The following is a 23,957-nucleotide window of genomic DNA, read 5'->3' as shown; positions in this document are numbered from 1 at the left end:
TTTCTCCAAACATTTTGCTCTCTTTGACAATGAGTAGGTAGATGGAAACTATTAATTGGAGACTAGGGTATAAAATTAGCCTTTCAGGCTATTTTCGTTAAGAGGGTGATGGTTGTCATTACACATATTTTAGTATTCATTTTTCTCATTTACAAAGGCATTCCTTACTAATTTCAAAAAATAAAACTAGAAAGAATTTATGTTTCTCTCCTTTTAGACAAGATTATAATTTTATGTTAACTATACAATTTCATAGTTTAAGTTCTAATTATAAAGCATGCTTTTCCCATAATGCTACATAATTTTGAGAAACCGTTCTTTAGAAGATTAATATTTAGTTGACTGGATGTAGATAGTTAACCAGTATAATTCAGTGTTTAATTCAGTGGCAGTTTGTTGTAACTATATCTGTCACTATACAAAAAGCTAGTTTATATTATGGATCCTTTATTTAGTTTTGATTAACAGACTTGGAGTTCCTGCATCAAAAGTAAGATATTTGTAAACTCATATATATATATGTATATACACACATATAAACTCATACATATACACATATATGTGTGTGTGTGTATATATATGTATATAAAATTTATTTCTAGATTACTTTCCATATGAATATGTGATAACAGAATTTCTCTACTTTCATAAGTTACCTTAAAGATAATATGAATAAAAATAAAAACTGGCTTTTCTAAAAATCTATAAAGTAATTGCTCTTTTGAGTAAAATATACACTGTGCAGTATTAATATCAGTTTATGTGGTTCTTGAGTCAAACAATGATGCAAAACTTCTTTCCCTCAGAACATTAGACTTGCAATTGCTTCACAAGTTTTCTCCTACCTCTCTCTCCACAGCAATCCTCATATAGACCTTTAACTTCTGAATTGCCTTGTCTGGAACTCTAATATCCTGCATTCGCGGTAATGCAGGCTGCAGTTAAGTAAAAAGGTTTTTGCCAAAGACATGGCTACCTTTTTTCTCTCAGATATGGAGTAAGCAGAGTTTCAATCATGCTAAGTGGTTCAGATTCATAAATGAAAGGAACTGCCCTGTCATCTTTCTAAATTGTGTTAAATGAAAAATTATATATGTTGGTGAATCCATTCTCTTTCTCTACGCAGCAATACAAAGTTTTGCTCATGAGAGCTGATGATTTCACTTGGAACAATTTTAAATGCCATTATTCATTACAAAAACTGTAGAAAATGGCATGCCCCCAATTCACAATTCTATCACCTAATCAACCCAATAATTTTTTTTTCATTAAATTTCACTGCTGTATCTGATTAGGACATAGTCTGAAAACAATTAGCTCACCTCGTGTGATAAATAGTAAATTATAGCATGCTATTTTAGGCACTATATCACTTATTTAGAAGCTGTAGAAATTAAACAGAATTTAATATAAGAAATTTGAATGAACAGTGTGTAATCAGGTAAAAAGCACATATATTATGAAATTTTCACTGATACCAATCTTCCAAATTTTTAAATAGAAATACAAGATTAATATTTAACTTTTCTAAGTAAGAGAAAATCTATACCAATTTGAGGAGAGGTAATCTGATTTCTAATGGTGTCTAATACCTTATTCTCAAATTTTATTTGGCAATAAAAACACTTGATCTGCATCCTAGATTTCCATCCCACTAATGAATGAAAATCATTAGTTGTATCGCCATTTAGTCTAAAATTAAAAGTGAAATATGAGTTTAAAGTACATTGCCATGTTGCCCTTGTCAAAAGTCCACTATGCTTTCATATTTATCATCATTTTTTGTATTCTACCAAGTTAATATAATAGAGACCATGGCTGCATGGAAAGAATTATTACTGCACAGTGAGAATGATTCTTCTTTCCTCTTTGTTCAGTTATCTTAGCTGTGATTGTCTTTGGAAAGTGGACTGAAAACTAACTGAGATACAGACACCCCTCGGGAAGATTAGTCAAGTTCCTTGGTATTTATTTTGAACTCACTGTATGAGCCATGTACCATATTTTGATTTGTATCAGGATTATTTACCTCCAGTCCAGATCAAATGTAATATGCTCGCTGATGCAATACAATCTGATATGCAGTAGTGGAGAATAGTTGAGTCTTACAACTATAACTGTAGAACTGTAAAAGACAGCCCAGATTTGCCCTCGTGGATATAAAGTGAGCAAAGCAATTACAGATGCTTGAAGTGAAATCTAAAAAGTGTGAGGTTGTTGTTAAGGCTTCCAACAAGAAAACGTTTGGTCCTAAGTTAGAAGAAAAATATTTTTATGCTGATGCATCATTGAAATGAATAATGTGTAATTTTTAATATTGGGTACACTGTGTTCAGACATTGTCTCAAAGCATTGAGTTTTGCTCATGATAACTTGTACTTTTTAATTTTTTAAGTATTTTTTTAAGTTTATTAATTTGAGAGAGAGAGAAAGAGTGTGAGCAGGGGAGGGGCAGAGAGAGAGGGAGAGAGAGAGAGTCCCAAGCAGGCTCTACACTGTCAGTGCAGAGCCCCATTTAGGGCTCAAACTCACGAACCATGGGATCATGATCTGAACTGAAATCAAGAGTCAAACTTAATTGTTTGCTTAACCGACTGAGCCAGCCAGGCTCCCCACTCATGATCACGTTTAATGTGGACACTCTTCTATCCTTGAATACATACCTACAAATAACAAAATTTTCTGAAAAAAAAATGGAGAAAATATAATCAAGCTAGAAATCTTGAAACCAAGGCATCTCTAGATATGTTCAAATAATAGAGCACAATTTCTGTACCTTTCAATGTTTTGAGATATTGTTCATCTTAAAATTGGGCACCAAAGATGCACTAAAACCTTAAGCTGTTAGGGGCGCCTGGGTGGCTCAGTTGGTTAGGCGTCCGACTTCAGCTCAGGTCACGATCTCGCGGTCCGTGAGTTCGAGCCCCGCGTCGGGCTCTGGGCTGACAGCTCAGAGCCTGGAGCCTGTTTCAGATTCTGTGTCTCCCTCTCTCTCTGCCCCTCCCCCGTTCATGCTGTCTCTCTCTGTCTCAAAAATAAATAAAACGTTAAAAAAAATTAAAAAAAAAAAAAACCAAAACCTTAAGCTGTTAGTATTCTGTCCTTGGCTCATTCAAAGCAAGGTCTGATAATGACTACTGGAATCCAAAGTTATAATCAAGAAATTATAGGTTTGGGGTGTCTGGCTGGTTCAGTCGGTTAAGTATTCTACTCTTGGATTTTTGTTCAGGTCATGATCCAATAGTTCGTGAGTTCAAGCCCTGCATGGGACTCTGCACTCACAACGCAGAGCCTTCTTGGGATTCTCTGTCTCCTTTCTCTCTGACCCTCCCCTACTCATGGCTTTCTTTCACTGTCTCTTTCAAAAAATAAATCAACCTAAAAAAAAAAGTGTAAGTTATACAAAGGAGGCAGAACTGCATATTTAAACTGTATTTTAAAATACTATTAACTTTATGCCAACAAATTTGAGAACCTAAATGAAATAAATAAATTCTAAAAAAAAACCCAAACATATTTAAGAAACAATGTGATTGTCCCATAATATTAAGGAAATGGAACAGCATTTTAAAAGTGTTTTCAGGGACGCCTGGGTGACTCAGTAGGTTAAGGGTCTAATTTCAGCTCAGGGCATGATCTCGCAGTTCGTGAATTCGAGCCCCATGTCCGGCTCTGTGCTGACAGCTCAGAGCCTGGAGCCTGCTTCAGTTTGTCTGTCTCCCTCTCTCTCTCTGCCCCTCTCCTGCTCACACTCTGTATCTCTTTCTCTCTCTCTCTCAAAATAAATGAACATTAAAAAAAATTAAACATTTTCACATCAAGTACAGGTGGTTTTGAAAACTGGGCTCTACCAAAATTCAAGAAGCATGCACTTAAAATGTATAGAAATATATTGAAAAAGGAGAAAAAGATGGAATATTTTTTGATACATTTAATGATACAGATATCATCTTATAACCAAAATCAAATGAAGACAGTATGGGAAAGGACAGTTACAGGTCACTTAAGAACTTAAAAACCAAGTAGTGGCAAACTGAATTCTTCAATGGATTAAAAAAAATACTGTTATTTTTCACAGAAGAATGCTGTTTGCTTAAAATTTAAATATCTGTGATATAATTCACTGCATTTTCATCTACATGAAAAAATATAATCATCTTAATAGATGCAGAAACAGCCTCCAATAAATTCCACAAATCCATGTTCAAAAACCTTACAAATTTAGGAACAAAAACAATTTCTTTATGCTGATAAAGGCATTTACCAAAAGCTTAGGTTATATAGCATAGTCTATACCGTGGAACATTAGTTACATTCCTTTTAAAATTCAGCATTGAAACTTTGTATATTGACAGATGGTAAGTAGACTTAACCTGGGCATCACTTCTTAATGTGTGCAGTATTGAAGCACTATGATGTACACCTGAAACTGTAAGATATTTTATGTTAATTAAACCTAAAGCAAAAATAAATGAAATTTAAAAAAATAAAAGTTAGCACTGAGACAAGGAATCACAGTGAAGTACCTTGAATATGCACAAAACCAAATATGATTTTTTTTTAATACCACCTAAGAAAGAAAGAAAGAAACAAGCTTGACAGACCCATCTCTTGGAATATTGTGGTGAAGGGAAAGGTAGAAACTAGAAACTGGTGATAGAAATTAAGGACCCCCCAGGGAAAAAATGTATATCTATATATATACACATATGTATTAACCATATATATATATATATATATATACATATATATATATATATGTGTGTGTGTGTGTGTGTGTATATATATACAGGGCTTGGACTGTATGTATATATATATATACACACACACACACATACACACACACACACATATATATGTAGCTAACATATATATATATATACACATACACACACACACACACACACACATATATACATATACATATAGGCTGTCAGAAAACACGTATCTACTCCTAATGGTGCTACATTGGGGTGCTTGAGAAACAAGTTCTTAGGGTACTAGAGATAGCATTCCTTAGGGATGCAGCTCCTTAGGGTACTAGTGATAGAAGTTTAGTGGCTCACCTAATCTTTCACCACTATTAGGCATCTATACCCTAGGAAATCCAAGATTTTTATAAAGAAGAAATATGGCTGGCAGTAGACATGCAGTTGCTATGTGAGGTAAACAGAAAGTGAGAATAAAAAAAATATTTAATAGATAAAGCTACCCCTCTCCCAAAATCAACTATGAAGCAGAAGGATCCAGTAGTATAATACTCCCCAAATAACTAAGTATCACTAAATAAGCACTTGTAGATATGAAATTATCAAATGTGAAATTCAAAACTCAGAAAAGCCTTCATAAAGTATAAAGAAAAGTTGTAACCCAAAAAGTAACAGATTTCAGGAAGAATATTGAAAAAAAAATAGTACAAAATCGTAAGAAACTAATGGAAAGATGACCAAGGGTAAATAAATATTGCCAAAAATATACTAGTGGTTATCAGGAAAAGAGATAAAAATAAGTAAATAAATGAAATAAAGTAGAGAGGATCAGAAGTAGCTAAGACAGGGAAATAATATGCAACTGATATTTAATTGGGTTTCTTAAAGGAGAGAAGCAGAAGACTGGAAGAAAGGCAACATTAAAACTATAATCCAGGGGGGGCGCCTGGGTGGCACAGTCGGTTAAGCGTCTGACTTCAGCCAGGTCACGATCTCACGGTCCGTGAGTTCGAGCCCCGCGTCGGGCTCTGGGCTGATGGCTCAGAGCCTGGAGCCTGTTTCAGATTCTGTGTCTCCCTCTCTCTCTGCCCCTCCCCCATTCATGCTCTGTCTCTCTCTGTCCCAAAAATAAATAAACGTTGAAAAAAAAATTAAAAAAAAAAAAAAACTATAATCCAGGGGCACCTGGGTAGCTCATTCAGTTGAGCCTCTGACTTTGGCTCAGGTCATCAACTTTGGGGTGCGTGAGTTTCAGCCTCGTGTCGGGCTTTGTTCTGACAGCTGAGAGCCTGGAGCCTGCTTCAAGATTCTGTGTCTCCCAGGGCACCTGGGTGGCTCAGTCAGTTGAGTGTCTGACTTCAGCTCATGTCATGAGATCACAGCTTGTGAGTCCAAGCCCTGTGTTGGGCTCTGTGCTGACAGCTCGGAGCCTGGAGCCTGCTTCGGATTCTGTGTCTCCCTCACTTTCTGTCCCTAACCCACTCACATTCTGTCTCTGTCTCTCTCAACAATAAGTAAACACTAAAAAAAAAAAAAAAGATTCTGTGTCTCCCTCTCCCTCTCTCTGTTCCTCCCCCGCTCGCACTCTCTCTCTCTCAAAAATAAATAAAGATTAAAGAAAATTAAAAACCATAATCCACAACAAATCAGAACAACAGAAAGGGTCAAGAAACAAAAGATAACTGTGAGAGGGATAAGAACATTATTGAAGTTGTTAATATAATGATAACATGTAAAACTAAAATAAAAACCTAGCACTGGATTTAAAAACATTTTTAAAAATTACTAAAAGACTTCCTACAAAAAAACTCATTAAGTATGACATCAATAATGAATATATAAAATATGATGGAGGTTTTTAAAATAGTTTTATAAAAGAGGTTTATAAAACAGTTATACCCAATAAATGTATTTGGCTTAATTTATGTACGACAATTTAAAAAAGTTTTTCATATTGCTTCTTGAAATTCATGCAATTCAGTCTTTTTGCAAAATACACATTTAAGAAAAAAGGATTTAGAAAGGGTAAATCCTAATGCTACACAAGAGAATTTTCATGCCGCAAAGCATTAAGAAGACCAAAAGAAGATACTTTATAATGTTCAAGGGTGCAAATCACAAAGAAAGTATATTAGTTAAAAATGTATCCACATCTTGGATAGTATAGTCACCACCTTCATAAAGTAGATATGCACAAAAAGTACTTGATATGTGGAAACTTCTTTTACTTTCCTCAGTCCAAAGTGAATTATATGATGTCCATATATATATATATATATATATATATACACACACACATATATATGCATATATATGTTCATATATACACATATATATTGTTATATATAATATATTGTATTTTTTATATTTTTGTTATATTAACCATATTATTACATATAGTATAGATTTTATTTTATAAATATAAATATATAAATATAATATATAATTTTGAACACATCCAAATGAAGAAATCCTTTTTAAGTGTATAGGGAACACTGACAAAAGTTAAACATACATTAGTTATTTTAAAAGCTCAAAAAGTTCTATAAATTAAAAATTACATGAAAGCATGCTGTGATTACAATGTAATACGCCTAGAAATCAAGAACTCCTAACAAGTTTTCTGGCTAGAAACATTTTTAAAGCAAATCCAATTAAACAATTCCTTTGAAAAGTTCAAATTTGCAAAGTTATAAAACAGTAATAATAAGAATGAAAACACCTTTCAGAATCAGATGTCAGAAAAAAATCATAGCTCTAAAAGCCTATAAAAACTAAAATGGAAGTATGAAATTAAATGAGTTTAATTTCAGGTAGCAAATTATCAGCAAAATCCAACATAAGTCAGAAAGATGAAAATAAATTTAAAGCAGAAATGAGGTACATTATACAGTATATAGAAAGATGTAGAATAAATTTTAAAAAAGTAATGTTTTCTCCTTGAAAACACACACACATAGACACACACATACACACACACACACACACACACACACACACACGCACACACAAAACATAAGCTGGCCCAATCAAGGAAAAAGGAGAAAGAAAACACATATAATTGGAAATGGCTGGTGGGAAATAACAGGACATTTCAGTAGATTTTGAGAGAGTATTTTGTAGAACTCTATGTCAACTAATTTGAAAATGTAGATGAAATGAACAATTTCATGAGGAAATACATTTAGCCAAAACTGCCCCAAGAGACACAGCTCACATTGACTCATGATAGAGAAGAAACGTAATGTCATTAAAGAACTGCACCACAAAGGAGCACCAGGGCCCACGTGATTTTATAAGAGAACCAGACATTCAAGGGTAATGCCAACACAGTTTGAACTGTTCTACAGCATAGGCTTTCTTTATAGTTGCTATAAAAGCCTTTTGCAAAATTTCATACCAATTCCTGGTTTAAAAAAAAAAGAAATTAAAAGGACACCTGGGTGGCTCTGTCAGTTAAGTGTCCAACTTTGGCTCAAGTCATGATGTCACGGTTCATGAGTTCAAGCCCTGCATTGGGCTCCCCACTGACAGTGTAGAGCCTGCTTGGGATTCTCTTTCTCACTCTCTCTCTGCCCCTCCTCCCTATCTCTCTCTCTCTCTCTCTCTCTCTCCAAAATAAATATTTAAAAAATTAAAAATATAGGAATTGGAGGATAATTTCTTAATGTGATAAAACCTATATGCCTCAGTCCATAATCCAACAAAGTGGCATTCCCATTAAGCTCAGAAAGAAGGAAGGATGCTCAGTATCTCCACATTTTTGTTTTGGACGTATTTGTGTAAATTAGATGAAAATAAACAACTAGCCATAAGATTTGAAAAGTATTCAGTGAGATAGGATAGATATTTAGCATATGGAAATGAACAGTTGTTCCTATATGCTAACAATAACCATTTAGAGTATATGGAATAGGAAGCCATTCACAATAGCAACAAAATATAAAATACTTAGTGACATAAGAAAATGAAATGTATTTGAGATATATATAAAATATATAAATGTGCAAAATGTGCAAAACCTGTATGAGGACGTTAAAACATTCCTGAAAGACATAAAGTAGACTTGAACAAATGGGAAAATATCCCTGCTCTGTGATAAAATGAAGATAGTAAAGAGGTGAGTATTGGGGCGCCTGGGTGGCGCAGTCAGTTAAGCGTCCGACTTCAGCCAGGTCACGATCTCGCGGTCTGCGAGTTCGAGCCCCGCGTCAGGCTCTGGGCTGATGACTCAGAGCCTGGAGCCTGTTTCTGATTCTGTGTCTCCCTCTCTCTCTGCCCCTCCCCCGTTCATGCTCTGTCTCTCTCTGTCCCAAAAATAAATAAACGTTGAAAAAAAATTAAAAAAAAAAAGAGGTGAGTATTAATTATAAATTTTATATTATCCCAATAAGAAATTCTAACAAGTTTTATATGTTTGAATGAGATATGCTTATTTTTAGGTTCATTTAGAAAAATAAGTATGCAGTAATATCTGAGGAAATACCAAAAAAAAAAGTAAGAAGGGCTGAATTCTAAATAATATGGATGTTAAAAAATCTATAACTAGAAATGTGTGGTTTTAGGACATGAATTAACAGAGATTAAAGGAACAGAATATACAGTATAGAAAAAGACATATATATATGTATATATATATGACAAATATAAGACGTGTGTGTGTGTATATATATATATATATACATATATATACTATATGTGTGTGTGTGTGTGTGTGTGTATATATATATATATATAAAATAGAGATGGAACTTCAAAGTACTGGAAAAATGAATTTTTTTAATAAAATAGTTTTGGAAAAATTGAATATCGTAAGGAAAAAGAAAAGTAGTTACGTACTACCATAATTCTAAAATGATCAGAAATCTAACTTTGAGAAATAAAACCTTACATGTACCAGGAGAAAACATCAATAAATTATTTGTAATCTTAGTTTGAAGAAAGCCTTTATACTATGCACCAATAGCCAGAGACAATATAAAAATACGATGGTAAATTTTATTACATAAAGATTAGAAGAATACTTTTGGTCTTTCATCCATTTTGAATTTATTTTTGTGTATGGTGTAAGAAAGTGGTCTAGCTTCATTCTTTTGCATGTTGCTGTCTAGTCCTCCCAGCACCATTTGCTAAAGAGACTTTTTTCCTCTGGATACCCTTTCTTGCTTTGTCAAAGATTAGTTGTCCATACATTTGTGAGTCCAATTCTGGGTTCTCTATTCTATTCCATTAGTTTGTATGTCTGTTTTTGTCCCAATACTACACCGGCTTGATGACTGCAGCTTTGTAGTATAGGCTAAAGTCTGGGATTGGGCTGCCTCCAGCTTTGGTTTTCTTTTTCAAGACTACTTTGGTTATTCTGGGTCTTTTGTGGTTCCATACAAATTTTAGGATTGTGGTTCCATTACAAATTCTAGCTCTGAGAAGAATGCTGGTGCTATATTGATAGGGATTGCATTGTATGTGTAGATTGCTTTGGGTAATATGACATTTTAACAATATTTGTTCTTCCAACCCATGAGGATGGAATGTTTTTTCCATTTCTTTGTATCTTCTTTAATTTCCTTCATAAGCTTTCTACAGTTTTCAGCATACAGATCTTTTACCTCTTTGGTTAGGTTTATTCCTAGGTATTTTATGGTTCTTGATGCAATTGTAAAGAAGATCTTCTGTCGCTGCATTATTAGTGTACAGAAATGCAACAAATTTCTGCACATTGATTCAATATGCTGCTACTTGGCTGAATTCAAAGACCTAAATATGAGCCAGGAAACCATCAAAATCCTAGAAGAGAAAACAGGCAACAACCTCTTTGACCTCGGCCACAGCAATTTCTTACTTGACATGTCTCCAAAGGCAAGGGAAATAAAAGCAAAAATGAACTCTTGGGACCTCATCAAGATACAAAACTTCTGCACAGCAAAGGAAACAATCAACAAAACTAAAAGGCAAGTAACAGAATAGGAGAAAATATTTGCAAATTACATATCAGTTAATGATTAGTATCCAAAATCTATAAAGAACTTACCAAACTCAACAGCCCAAAAAAACCAAATAACCCAGTGAAGAAATGGGCAGAAGACATGAAGAGACACTTTTCCAAAGAAGACATCCAGATGGCTAACAGACACATGAAAAGATGCTCAACATTGCTCATCATCAGAGAAATAAATATCAAAACCACACTGAAATACCACATCACAGCAGTCAGAGTGGCTGAAATTAACAACTCAGGAAACAATAGATGTTGGCGAGGATGTGAAGAAAGGGGAACACTCCTGCACTGTTGGTAGGAATGCAAACTGGTGCAGCCACTCTGGAAAACAGTGTGGAGGTTCCTCAAAAAATTAAAAATTTTATTACCCTGTGACCCAGCAATAGCACTACTAGGAATTTATCCAAAGGAAACAGGAGTGATGATTCATAGGGGCACATGTACCCCAATATTTATAGCAACACTTTCAACAATAGCTAAATTATGGAAAGAGCCCAAATGTCCATCAACTGATGAATGGATAAAGAAGATGTGGTTTATATATACAATAGAATACTACTCGGTGATGAAAAAGAATGAAGTCCTGCCATTTGCAACAACGTGGATGGAACTGGAGGGTATTATGTTAAGTCAAATAAATCAGTCAGAGAAAGATATCATATGTTTTCACTCATGTGGAATTTGAGAAACTTAACAGAAGACCATGGGGGAAAGGGGAAGAGAAGGGGGAAAAATAGTTACAGAGAGGGAGGGAGACAAACCACAAGAGACTCTTAAATACAGAGAACAGACTGAGGGTTGATGGGGGTTGAGGGTCGAGGGGACAGGCGGGGAGGGAAAATGGGTGACGGACATTGAGGAGGGCACTTGCTGGGATGAGCACCAGGTGTTGTATATGGGTTACGAATCACAGGAATCTACTCCTGAAGCCAAGAGAGACTATGCTGTATACACACTGTATGTTAGCTAACTTGACAACAAATTATATAAAAGATACATATATTGGAAAAATAGTACCATAACCAATGTCAAGATAAAACAACAATCCAGAACATACCTGCAGCTTATAGCTCACATAATGAATATAAAGACAAAGAGAACTGTTGAAAAATGAAGACCAAAACACAAAAGAAATCTGATAATAAAAACGAACATTAGCAGAGATTCAGATAATGATTGGCTCTCATTTATAATTGTGCAAATGACACATTATATATGTTATATTATACATATATGCATATATATGAAGCTCAACTTTTTTCCTCTGAGAAATACAAAATGAAATTACACCAGTATACCTGTGGCAAGTTGGGTTTCACAAGAAGCCAAGTGAAGAGAAGATTAGCCTGCAGGACCATTTTCACACAGGACATCAATAACTTTGGAAAGTTACACAAGGAAGCAAAATTGGCCAGAAAAATGTGGGCTGCAGGGCCATCTGAATGAAGGCCTCCGCTGATTCCACAAAGAGTTCTAGACTGAGGTGGCTCTCAGAGAAGTCCTAAGTGAGAGCAATAGGGTTGGGCTTGTATCCTTCAGTACTGATCAGTCCCATTGGATGTGGACTGCCCTTGAACAGAGGTCTAATCTTGGATGAGACATTGTCTTCAGTCCCGGCAACCCTCAGAGAAGAAGACTGACAGCTGAGCACTTTCTTCCAACAGCACTTCTAGGTGCTGCCAAGGTCCTTCCTTCCAGAGAGGGTTCCCATTGGCATGTCCTAGTGTCTACTACACCACCATTTCTCCCCTATCGGATTGGCAAAAATTCAAACACTGAACAACATACTCTGCAACATGCCCATGAGAAAATAAGTACCTTATACATTGCTGGTAGATGTGCAAGATGATACTTCCCTTATAGAGGAGCATACCCTGACAATATTTCCCTACACATTAAATCACAAGCATATGTACAGAGTTAACCACTGTGGCATCATTTGAGATGTGCATCTTAGGAGGCTCATTATAGTATATCCACACTTTGGAGAACTATGTAGGAATAAAAAGGATGGAAGAAGATCTGTAACAAGAAAACATGCCCTGTGTTCTCTATCTCTAGCTTATATGTGTATGTGGATCTGGGTTTACATTTATAGTTATGAAATATTAATGTTTCAGTTATAAAACATTTCCCCCCAGAAAAGGATAAACAAAGACCTAATAACTTTTTTGTATGTGATGAGAATGGCATGAAACCAAGACTTCTTGCAGGGATGCTCCCTCTGTCTGTCTGTCTCTGTCTTTCTCTTGTAATCTTAGTTTGAAGATATATATATATATATATATATATATACATATATATACACACACACACACACACACACACACATACACACACACATACACTATATGTTTGAACTATCTACATATTTTTAAAATAATATTGGGGCACCTGGATGACCCAGTCAGTTAAGCATCTGACTTCGACTTCGGCTTAGGTCATGATCTCATGGTTTGTGAGTTTGAATCCCACAGCAGGGTCTCTTCTCTCAATGCAGAGTCTGCTTTGGATCCTCTCTCTCCTTCTCTCTCTGCCCTTCCTCTGCTCACACTCTTGCTTTCTCTCTCAAAAATAAAATAAACCTTAAGAAAATAAAAAGAGGGGCGCCTGGTTGGTGGCTCAGTTGGTTAAGCCTCCGACTTCGGCTCAGGTCATGATCTCGTGGTCTACGAGTTTGAGCCCCACATCAGGCTCTGTGCTGACAGCTCAGAGCCTGGAGTCTGCTTCAGATTCTGTGTCTCCCTCTCTCTCTCTGCCCCTCCCCCACTCATGTTCTGTCTCTGTCTCAGAAATAAACATTAAAAAAATCAAAAAAAAAAAAAAAAAGAAAACGAATATTAGATAGAAAACATGAGGACACCAAAGCTATGTTGAAATACTAAGAGAAGCAAATGCACCTGAACGTAAATCAAACGGATATGGATTTTACTTAAAGATAATACTAAGAACACATACACACACATGTACACAGAGAGAGAACATAGGGATATCTCTCTAGCTAGCCATCTATCTCTTCTGAAAAGGCCCACAACTAATAACATTAGAGTAGCAATTAGCACACATAACTCCAGATCTTTATATCTAAATACTGTAATCCAGTAGAAAAAACTCATTGGCAAAATGACTGATTATAGTTAGGAGGTAGGGGAAGTAAAAGGATCTCAGAACATGTGATTGTGCAGAAAACAAGGAAGCGTTCAAAGACCAATGTAATCATTTCTAAAGAATAGGGGTGTTGGTTTGAAGGAGTGCCCAATAACGAAATTGTGACAATGTTAACATCATAAAGAATAACAACAATTATGGAATGTAATATATTACATTAAATATGATTAAGTATGTAGTGATAATGAAGAGGAGGGAGAGCAAGGATGAGAGTGAACACAGGCAAGGGGAAATAGTTTTCTTCACAGAAGAATGCTACCTGATAAATACAAAAGTGATATTAGAATTAGAAAATCACTTTGAAATGATAATTTATTCAGGGAAAGGTCATGAATGGATGCTAAACCTATGGAGTGAAAAGTTAATGGAGAAGAAGATGCTCACATAATGTGCAAGTATCATCCCACTTTTAATTAAAAGGCAAAATGTATTTTTCAATGCATATATCACAGTTACCATGTAAACAGCATTGTCATGAGTGGGAAGATGTGTAATGGTATTCTTCCTAATATGAAGCAGAAGAGGTATCCAATATCACCTGTGTAATATTCTTGCCAAAAATATTTAGCCTAAATTAAAGCATAAGAAAACAGACAAATCCAAAATGCTGGACATTCTATAAGACCATTGGACCAAGAGTCTAAAAAATGGTTAATATTATAGAAATCAAAAAAGATAAATGTTTTCCTTTAAGAGAGATTAAAGAGATGATAACCCAATATATGTAAATATTTATTAAGACATCTATTTTATCTAAATATATAAATGTACATATTTATATGTCTAAACGTAATATACACACACACACACACACATATGGTTACTTGGGCTGTTGTGGAAATTAGGGTATAGACTGTATGTTTAGATGATATTAACATAAATATTCGTATGTATTATTTGCTTACATGTGGAAATCATCTTAATCTTGAGAGATGTATATTGAAGTATTTAGGCAAAAATATCCTGATGTTTGCAACTTACTTTTAAATGATTCAGCAAACAACGAAAGAGGGAGGGCAAATATTCAACGTGTTGATATAAGATGGTGAATCCAGGTAATGATCTCATGGGTGTTTATGTAGTATTCACTCAACCTTTCTGTAGGCTTGAACATTTTCTCAATAAAAAGAAAACAAATGTGGTACCATTTCATACTCATTAGATTGACCAAAAATTAAATAATCTGATGAAATTAACTGCCAGTAAGGAAGCGGCAAGGATGAGAAGCAATGGGAACTCACATTGCTAGTAGACTGTAAGTAGGGGCAACTTTGGAAAATACTTTGTCACTATCTAGTTAAGTAGAAGACATGTTTACTAATGACAAATCCCACTTCTTGGCGCTTGTCTCAAGAAAATCCTGCCATGTGCATCACGAGACCTTGATAAAACTGTTCATAGGCGACTTGTTTTTAAGAACTAAAATTTGGAAATGCTCAAATGTCAATAAAACATAAATTATGCTATATTCACATAAAATACGACACAGTGGTGGAAACCAACTATGGCTGCAAACATCAACATAAATTAATCTCAGAAATAAATTCTTGTGTGAAAATAGCAAACCATAACATGATGCAATGGTGTAAAGGTCAAAAGTATACAATAGCGTTTATTTACAATAAAATTTGTTGTGAAATGTTTCACCTAAAGCTGTCCAAACTGTAGTTGTCAGCCATTTAGATGAGTGTTACCAAAAGTCCTGTGTCTTTACTAAATGCCAAGATGACATCCTGTGTCAAAGTGTTGCACAGGCAATCATCACCTAGAGGTGTCTTCTAATGCTTTTCCCACAGTAATGGAGAAAAGGCACTCTCCTACCCGGATCAATGTTTACATGAATGTGTGTGCATTCTCGAGAATGAAAACAAGAAACTAAGTGTTAGCTGCGAATTGCAGAATTAAAAGTGATACAGGTAGTTGGTATTTTTGTGTTGACCAGAAAGATGCTGTTTAAATAAAAAAAAGAAAATCAATATTTTCTATTTCTTTGCAGAGTAAAAGTGAGCAAATTACTGTGCGGCATCTGACATCAGGAAACTGGGAAGTGATAAAGATCTTGGCATACGATGAAACTACTCAAAAAATGTGAGCATTTTGGTTCTCTAGTCAGGTTGGTAGTCGCAGTTGTCAAACGCAATCTTTCGGCCAGATTGATGTTTTGCTTACCGTGGTCATAGTCCAGACACCTCGGCCATGGAAACAGCACCATTCTCTTTAAAGAGTCTCCCTACCCTTCACCCAGAGAGACACTTGCACACACACATTTACACAGATACGTACACACTTAGACTGAGAGAGATCACAGAGAAGTGTGATATGATGATATTTTAAGAACAAAAAGATGTGTTTCCCAAAGGGATCAAAGTTCGGTGGTTGAATGAGAGAACAGGCCAGAGCTCGAAGATTCAAGTGAAAACTCAGCGTGGCAAAAATTGATCTGTGCCTGATGTGTGTGTTTTCTCTTTCCTGGGCAGTTACTTTCTGAGCACTGAGTCTTCGCCCAGAGGGAGGCAGCTGTACAGGTAAGCAAGGTGCAAAGACGTGGCTGCACAGGTTGATTTCTCAGTGGCCATCTACACACCTTAAGGATAGGATGGAAAACTCTGCAGTTTCATTTTTGACATGACGGAACCTCACGCTCTTGGTCCAGTCTCTCACGTCTGGACCTTTGCAAGCCTGAACGTTGGGACCTGATGTGAAGACCATCCAGCTGCTCCTTTTGTAATTTTTTTCCTCACCTGCTTTTACAGTCTCAAAGTGTCTTTTTTTAAGGCTTGCATTTCTCAACTACCCACCTCACGGGAGTTTACGTATTTTCCTGAGTGGACTTTTCTTCCGCTAAGCCTCATTTTGAATTTTCAGTGCATTTATATTGTACACCGGTAATTTATTCCCAAAGTAAAACCACTGTGAACACTTAGAAGAGTAGATCAAGGGGAAGTTTTTCTCCCCTGCCCCCATGATGTGCAAAACCTGGTAAGATTATTATTTGAGCCAGTAACACTCACTGCTTAGTAAAATAAAGCATTAGATGGGGAATGTTCTCATCTGCCCAATTTTCCCAGATGGAAAGTTATATTCATAAAAGATGCTTAAGGTCATACCTATTTAGTATTAAAATGTCTCCTCACTCAGAAAGCTTTCACCAGAACCTCATAAGAATGACTTTTATTTTTGTCTGGCAAGCAACTTATTAATTCTAGACTTTATATACACTTTCAAATTTCCATTTCACAGATTCATTTTTAAAGTGTCAAAACTGCCATGGCATATTCTCAGTGGAAATTCATCATGTTTGAAGAAGTGTCACCACTGATTCTTACCCAGTAGCCTAGACTTTCCTTTGAGAGTAAAAATGCATGTTTAAAGCACCCTAAACTCCCTCCAATACACTGCACACTCTTATTTATGCATAAATTGCTTTCATCCGAAGCGTCGATTTTTATCACCTCTCTCAATAGGTGATTTTTTGTTTTATGGGGTTTTTGTTTTGTGTTTCTCTTGAGTCTGAAACCCATAGTCTCAATTCTAATGACTTCCAAGGGAAGGACAGCTATTTATTTAAAGAGACTGATGCTAGTGTTGATTTAGAGATCTTGATGAACGTAGTGGTCACTTTGTGCTTTTTGGTGACCTGAAGCTTATCTTGAAGTGTATACTCCGGTTGATGCTGGCAGTTGTGAACAATTTAAGGTTGTGGAACTAGTATATCTAAGTGTTATTTCTCTCATTTTATGAAACTCTTAAAGAAAAATCACAGTGTCAAAAGATTAGACTAGGCCCATTTCAGCCAATGGAACTATCTCAATCTCTCTTCCCAATATGATTAGCCTAAAATGTGATCTGAATCAAAATGACTTCTTAGATTTGTGTGCTTGTCTTTGTTCTCTAGTGACTGAGGCAGCAGTCTATCTATGAACTGTACTAGTGGAGCAGGCCATGTTATAAAGGAAATATAGTACCAATAAATTTCCCCTTAAGTAGCTCAGCAAATGCCAGTTGGCTTGACTGTAAGATAACGTTACTGTTTAACTCAGAAAACTCAATCACTGTCTTACCCAGGTCATAAAAATAATCATTGGTTGACTAAATTTATGGGATGAGATATACCCGTGAAGAATCACAGATGCTGCCATAGTCAGTGTTAGAATGAATGTTGTCTCAAAATGTGCATTTCTTTATTTCAATAGATTATCATAATTTAGACTATGATCTAAGTAATGATAAATACTAACATAAATCTCTGAGGAACTTGAATCTGAAAAGTTATATGAAGGAGGAGAGAGGGAAAGGGTTTAAATCCTAGTTATGTCATTTCACTAGGCACGCATTCTTCTCTGTGGAGAGTGCTGCACAACATTGTGACTATAATTAAAGACACTGAATTTTATACTTAAAAATGATTAAAATGGAAAGTGCTATGGTGTAGGTGTATTTGAATGTATATACACACATAGAGCAATTTCGAAGAGAAAAAATAAGGTATGATTACCTTGCAAGTTATCGTAAGGGTGAAATGGCCTAATGTATTAAGTGCTTCATGTGTATATTGATCGGTTAGGCCAGTAAAGGAAAATTTGGATTCTAATGAGCTCAGAATGTTTCAAATGTGAAATTTTGAATTCATGAACGATACTTAACATCTATTCTCAATGGCTTCTGGTGCCCACGCCAATATTCCTGTACCCATCCCCGTGTCTACAGCATACTGCACATCAAAATGACTATCATTCATTTACAAATGCATATCTAGAATCATGTTTCAGTATTTTCTCCAAGTATAAGATGAAGCTTCACCAGCATTTCCAACTGTCAGAATAATCTATGATACATCTCTCTTTATAAAATATTCTACATAGGAAATTTAACCTTGGGTAAATATCTCCATCCCTCTGACCTTAAGCATCATTGTTTGTGAAATAGATGATGACTTGTCTCTTTACCTACCTTCCTGATGTATCAAAGTATGCATGCTCATGAAGATTATATTATCTCACAAAACAATTTTCCTTGACCAAAAAATTCAGGGCAAGTGTTAAGTGCCAGTATTTCCCATGTATCTATTTACTGGGAAAATTTGACAGATAACCAAATTCTAATGTTTAGAATTCTGAATTCAGGAAATCATGAGATTGATTCTTTGTGTGACTTGTGAAAACTTTCATTAGTTCTTTCAACTAATATTTATTGATGGTGACTTTATTCTAGTCTCTGTGGGCACTTCCTTTTAAAACTTTACAAAGAAATATCTATGGAGAAAAGGCAGATAAGAATAAGTTATATTGAGTCCTGTGGAAATCAGTTCCTTTATTTTAGAAGCATGCATATATACTTTAATATACATATAAGCATACATGATTTTAATTTTATCACAGAGAAGAAAACTGTGTCTCTTAACATTAGTAATGGAAATTGACTTTGTGTTTATATGGTAAGTCCTAATTGACAAGGAGCCTCAATAAAGCAGTGCCATAGCTCCTGAGTTTATGTTAATGTTTAAATATATGCCACATATTCACGTACCTGGAATGGTACCATTTCTAATTTTCTTTTTCTTTCCCCAGTGCTTCTACTGAAGGATTACTGAATCGTCAATGCATTTCATGTAATTTCATGAAAGAACAATGTACATATTTTGGTGCCAGTTTTAGTCCTATGAATCAACATTTCCTATTATTCTGTAAAGGTAATAAATTATTTGATCAGTATCTATTACCATCACAAGTAACTATTACTCTCTAGCTATATGATTTGATACTCTAAATTTGTTTGTAATAAATTATGAATTTACTGAGATAAAAATTGCATCTTCATGTAGAAAACATAATTGGGAGTCAACATTTACTCGTGACCACTAAGGGCTGTTTGAACGTGAACTGTTTAAAAAAGTGAACAAGCATATTTACATCAGCAAAGTCCTGCTACAGCAATAAACTAATTTACCTAGTCTTTAGGGAAAAAAAAAACAGCCCTCATTGAAATATTGGCTTGGCTGTTAAGAGGTTTAGGTTCTACAGAAATTTAACTGCCTGGGTCTAGCATCCTGAAGTTCAGAGAGATTACATTCACCCTAATTAGATCTATCAGGTAAAAATACTCTATAGTCTTATATAGGAGTATGGTATATCTATGTTATACTGATAGGAATCATTGCCCCTTAAAAAGATACTGTAATTCTCAAAGATCAGATGGGAGACATCTGTCCCTTATAATGTGATGGACTGAGTGTTGTTGCTTTAGCTGGTACCTGAAGCTGTCCTGTTTTTAAGACACCCTGAGGAATAAATCAACACATGCTCTTTTTAGTTGTTTTTTTTTTTTTTCCTCTTGGTATCTGAAAACAAAGTAATCAAGAAAGTACTTGTTTGATGACATCAGGGAAAACCATTAGACCTCTAGTTATAGTTCTGCAGAGGAATAAAGCTTCAAGATAACATCTTACAGTTACCTGAATTAACTAGTATATCTGAAATATTTGGTGATTCCAGTTAAGGTATTTTTTTCAATTAGTATATAATTAGAACCAAATTTTTATTCATCTTATGGATGAGATATTTCCATTCCAGAGTGTGCATCCTTTCTTTCTTGGCTGAGTGGAAACAATTTAATTTTGGATGAACAAATGAGGGGTTATGAATCAGCATTCTGAGTATCACTGTTCTATAAAAGAGTAGTGAAAGAGTAAGGAGCTTATGATTGGGAACCATAGAAATGTAGAAGTACAAGGGCATTTTGGAGAAGGGAAAAGCTTAAAAATAATCTCTGCAAATGGTTTCTTTCCCCATATATTCTTTTTTTAATAAAATAGCCATAGGTAGTGATTAAATGTAGTTATCTGGTTTCTGTTTCATTATGTTTTTAATATGAAATACTTCCATTTGGAAAAAAATAATACTGTCATGAATTGTTACTCATATCTTTAAAGTATTTATACAAATTTTTAATTTATACATATTTTTAATATGTATGTTTTTAAAATCCAGGCCCAGGCATCCCAATGGTCAGTCTCCATAGCACGGAAAACCCAGCGAGTAAGTACACAAACAGGACAATGTGGAAGAGTCATGGTGGGCACTGGTATGAGGTATTATATATTCTGAGTGTCATATTCTTATAGAATCTTTTTCAAAGGTGTTTCCAGTATGGGGAAAGATGAGTAAGTACCATCAACTTGACCTTATTTATGTAAGAGAAACAGTAAAGCAAGTGGTTTGAGCCATGTTGCAGCTGGAATTGAATCTTGCATGCCTGAAATAGGGTGTCTACTGTATCTAAATTGGTGAGGCCTGATTGAAGAGGCCCATTTAGGTACATTTCAGCCTACTAGCCCCTTAGTGCTCTGGTTCGTATTTTTCCTGGGCTTCATATAGATTATTCCTCCTTTTGTGTACATTTGGGAAAAATATGAAAAATGTTACTTTTTATATCCATTTCCAGATATCCAGGGATTTCTAGTTTTATACATTCATTTATTCTTTTATGTATTTAACTCTGCATCATCTATTAAGTGAGAATTTACTTTATAAAACGATAGGACAGAGGTTGGCTGGACCTTGCTTGTCCTATATGGTCAACGTGTTTAAGAAATTAGTAGAGTACATAAGTAAATGTGTGCTTGATTGAAGCTTGATTGAAGTAATTTTCAAAATGAATAGCCAGATACTTCCTGCCTTCCTTTCTTCCATGTTTCTTTCCCTTCTTTAAATTTTATTTGATAAATACTCTTCTGGTCTAATGATTTACATTAGGCCACTAGGATCTAATAAATCCTATATTTATCAACTTATTTCTCAGAACACCCTCTGAGATAATTTTTTTATTATCCTCTTTTAAGGATGAGGAAACTTAGTCACAAGGAGGTTAAATAACTTTCCTAATTCATACTAATAGGTAGCAGAGCCAGGAATCATATGAGATGTCTGACTCCAGAATAGGATTTGTAATTGATGTAGGAGACTTAGAAAGGAGAATGAGTCACTATTGCTTGGTGTTAGGGGTTCCTACTGGAAAAGGATCTAGGGTCCATGTTCCTTTAGAAATCCAGGGTAGGGTCCAATCAAAGGTGAGTGACAGGTGAATAATAGTTGTTCTTTCATGAATCATCAAAGGTAGGAGGTATTTATGCCAGTGTCAGCGGAGGTCTATTTGAAGCTAATGTCCTGGAACATGTTTGTTTGGGATCCAGTTCTTAGATGTTAGTTATCACGTGGTAAGGACCTAGGACAAAACCCAGAGAATGATTAGCTTTTTTGCTTCCCCTTAAAGTGGGAACATGGCTTCTTTGGCATGTTCAGAGGCAAAATATAAAAATGTGGCCTAGCAGAAAAAACAGCAGAGACCTAGCCTCTCTAAAATGGATTCCCCTCAGTTTTCCTACTTCATAATCACAACTATAAGATGGAAACTTATTGTGCTTTTGTCTTTCACATCTTGTATTTAAGAAGGAGTCTTACTTAGATGCCTTGACATAATGGAGATGCAGCCATTAGACTAATGTTGAAAGACAATATTATTTTTAGAGAACAGAGGAAGACCGTTTATGCTCTTCAAATACCAACATATGGAGATTTCCTCCCTGTTCTAGAAAAAGACACGATTGCTTAGTTTGTAATGGAGTTTTGTGTGGTTGGGAATAGGTGAACATATCATTTAGTTTCTAGTTATCAGTATACATTTTAAAGAGGTTATGGTAAGCAAATTAATCTGTTCAGTATTAACGCTAATGTCAATGATAATAAAACAGAATATTTGATAAAATAGAGGCTTGCATTTTACAGATTATGAGTTCATTACATGCCTTTTGTGAGATCTGAGACAAATTAGCATCTCATAGGATCAATTTCCTTGTAGGCAAATTAGCAAATGAATTTTTCAGGAAGATGAGATATATTTGCAACATAGGATGCACTGAATATGTATTATATTGCATATTCTGCCAAAATGATGATTTTCTAAAAATTTCCAATATGACTTTAACAATGTTTTCTAGTAATATCTACTGCAAACAAACATTTTTGTTATAAGTGAAATAAGCCAATTATGATTATCTCAGGGTCAAAAAAACCAAAAAGGGGCACATGGAGTAGTCAGGTGCTTAATTTTCTTTTTTAAAAGACATGTATTGAGATAAAACACATTCAATATCAAGTAAATTTTGGGGTTAATGGATTTTGTATTAATCTTTGTTACACTAATGAACTAATCATAATTCATTTGGGGCCACATGAAGTAAAATAGGATATGAAAAGAAAAATGAAAATAACAAACATGAAAACCTTTAAACCTAATAGTTATCAAAGAAATGCAGAGTGAAACACTGTCATATAATTTTCCAAACAATAACATCAAAAACTTACATTGCTAATAAGGATATACTCTCATAACTTGCCGGAGGAAATATAAATTATAGCAATCTCTTGGAAAAAATAAGTCATAAGCCTTAAATGTTCTATACCTATTTACCTGGTATTTTTTCTCTTAATGGTTTATACTGAGGAAATCATGATAAGTAGAGAAAATCTAACAGCATTATTGATGATAGTGGGGGAAAAAACAAATAATAAAAGAGGGGGATTTGTAAATAAACTTTAATTAAATATTAATTAGTGCCCTGAATATTTTCCGATTGTCCTCCCAGAACCACTGGCTCTCAGTTTCTTTCCCCTTTGGTTTCTGCCTCAGAAGTTATCTATACGGATGACTTAGGTTCTGTTCCATTTGGCTGCCAGTTAGTTTCAGCTAAAGTGAATCTCCTGGATGACTGAAGAGAGGGAGAAAAGAGGTTTTGGGAATATCTATTCTTCCATCCCTATCTACCCCTGTGGAGTTACCCCAGGTTGCCACAACTCCTAGCTGAAGGTCACATTGGATTCACACAACCATCACTGCTCTCTGCCCTTGACCTGCAAGCATAGCCACTAAGCCCTGGGTTACTGTCCCTTATGAACTCCTGTCCATTGTCCATATATTTGTAAATAGTTTTTCATTAAAATGTTATCAAATTATTCTAAGTCAACATCGGTTTCCTATTAGGATTAAAAATAAAAATGTTTACAAAAGACAATTCTTCAAAAATGTTTAAA

General features: G+C 35.0%; 1 protein-coding gene across 1 annotated transcript in view; it reads left to right on the top strand.

Moving 5' to 3' along the window:
- Positions 1 to 23,957, top strand: part of DPP10 (dipeptidyl peptidase like 10) — a 640,613-nt gene that overhangs the window by 559,005 nt on the left and 57,651 nt on the right. The window contains exons 14-17 of the mRNA XM_043576604.1: positions 15,869 to 15,960; positions 16,350 to 16,397; positions 19,440 to 19,561; positions 20,859 to 20,906. Coding sequence (XP_043432539.1) covers positions 15,869 to 15,960; positions 16,350 to 16,397; positions 19,440 to 19,561; positions 20,859 to 20,906 — 310 coding nt within the window. The remainder of the gene's footprint in view (positions 1 to 15,868; positions 15,961 to 16,349; positions 16,398 to 19,439; positions 19,562 to 20,858; positions 20,907 to 23,957) is intronic.

Source organism: Prionailurus bengalensis, chromosome C1 (assembly GCF_016509475.1).
Source record: "Prionailurus bengalensis isolate Pbe53 chromosome C1, Fcat_Pben_1.1_paternal_pri, whole genome shotgun sequence".
Classification (NCBI taxonomy): Eukaryota; Metazoa; Chordata; class Mammalia; order Carnivora; family Felidae; genus Prionailurus; species Prionailurus bengalensis.
The sequence above is the reverse complement of the archived record's forward strand: the minus strand, read 5'-3'. Positions and strand labels throughout refer to the sequence as shown.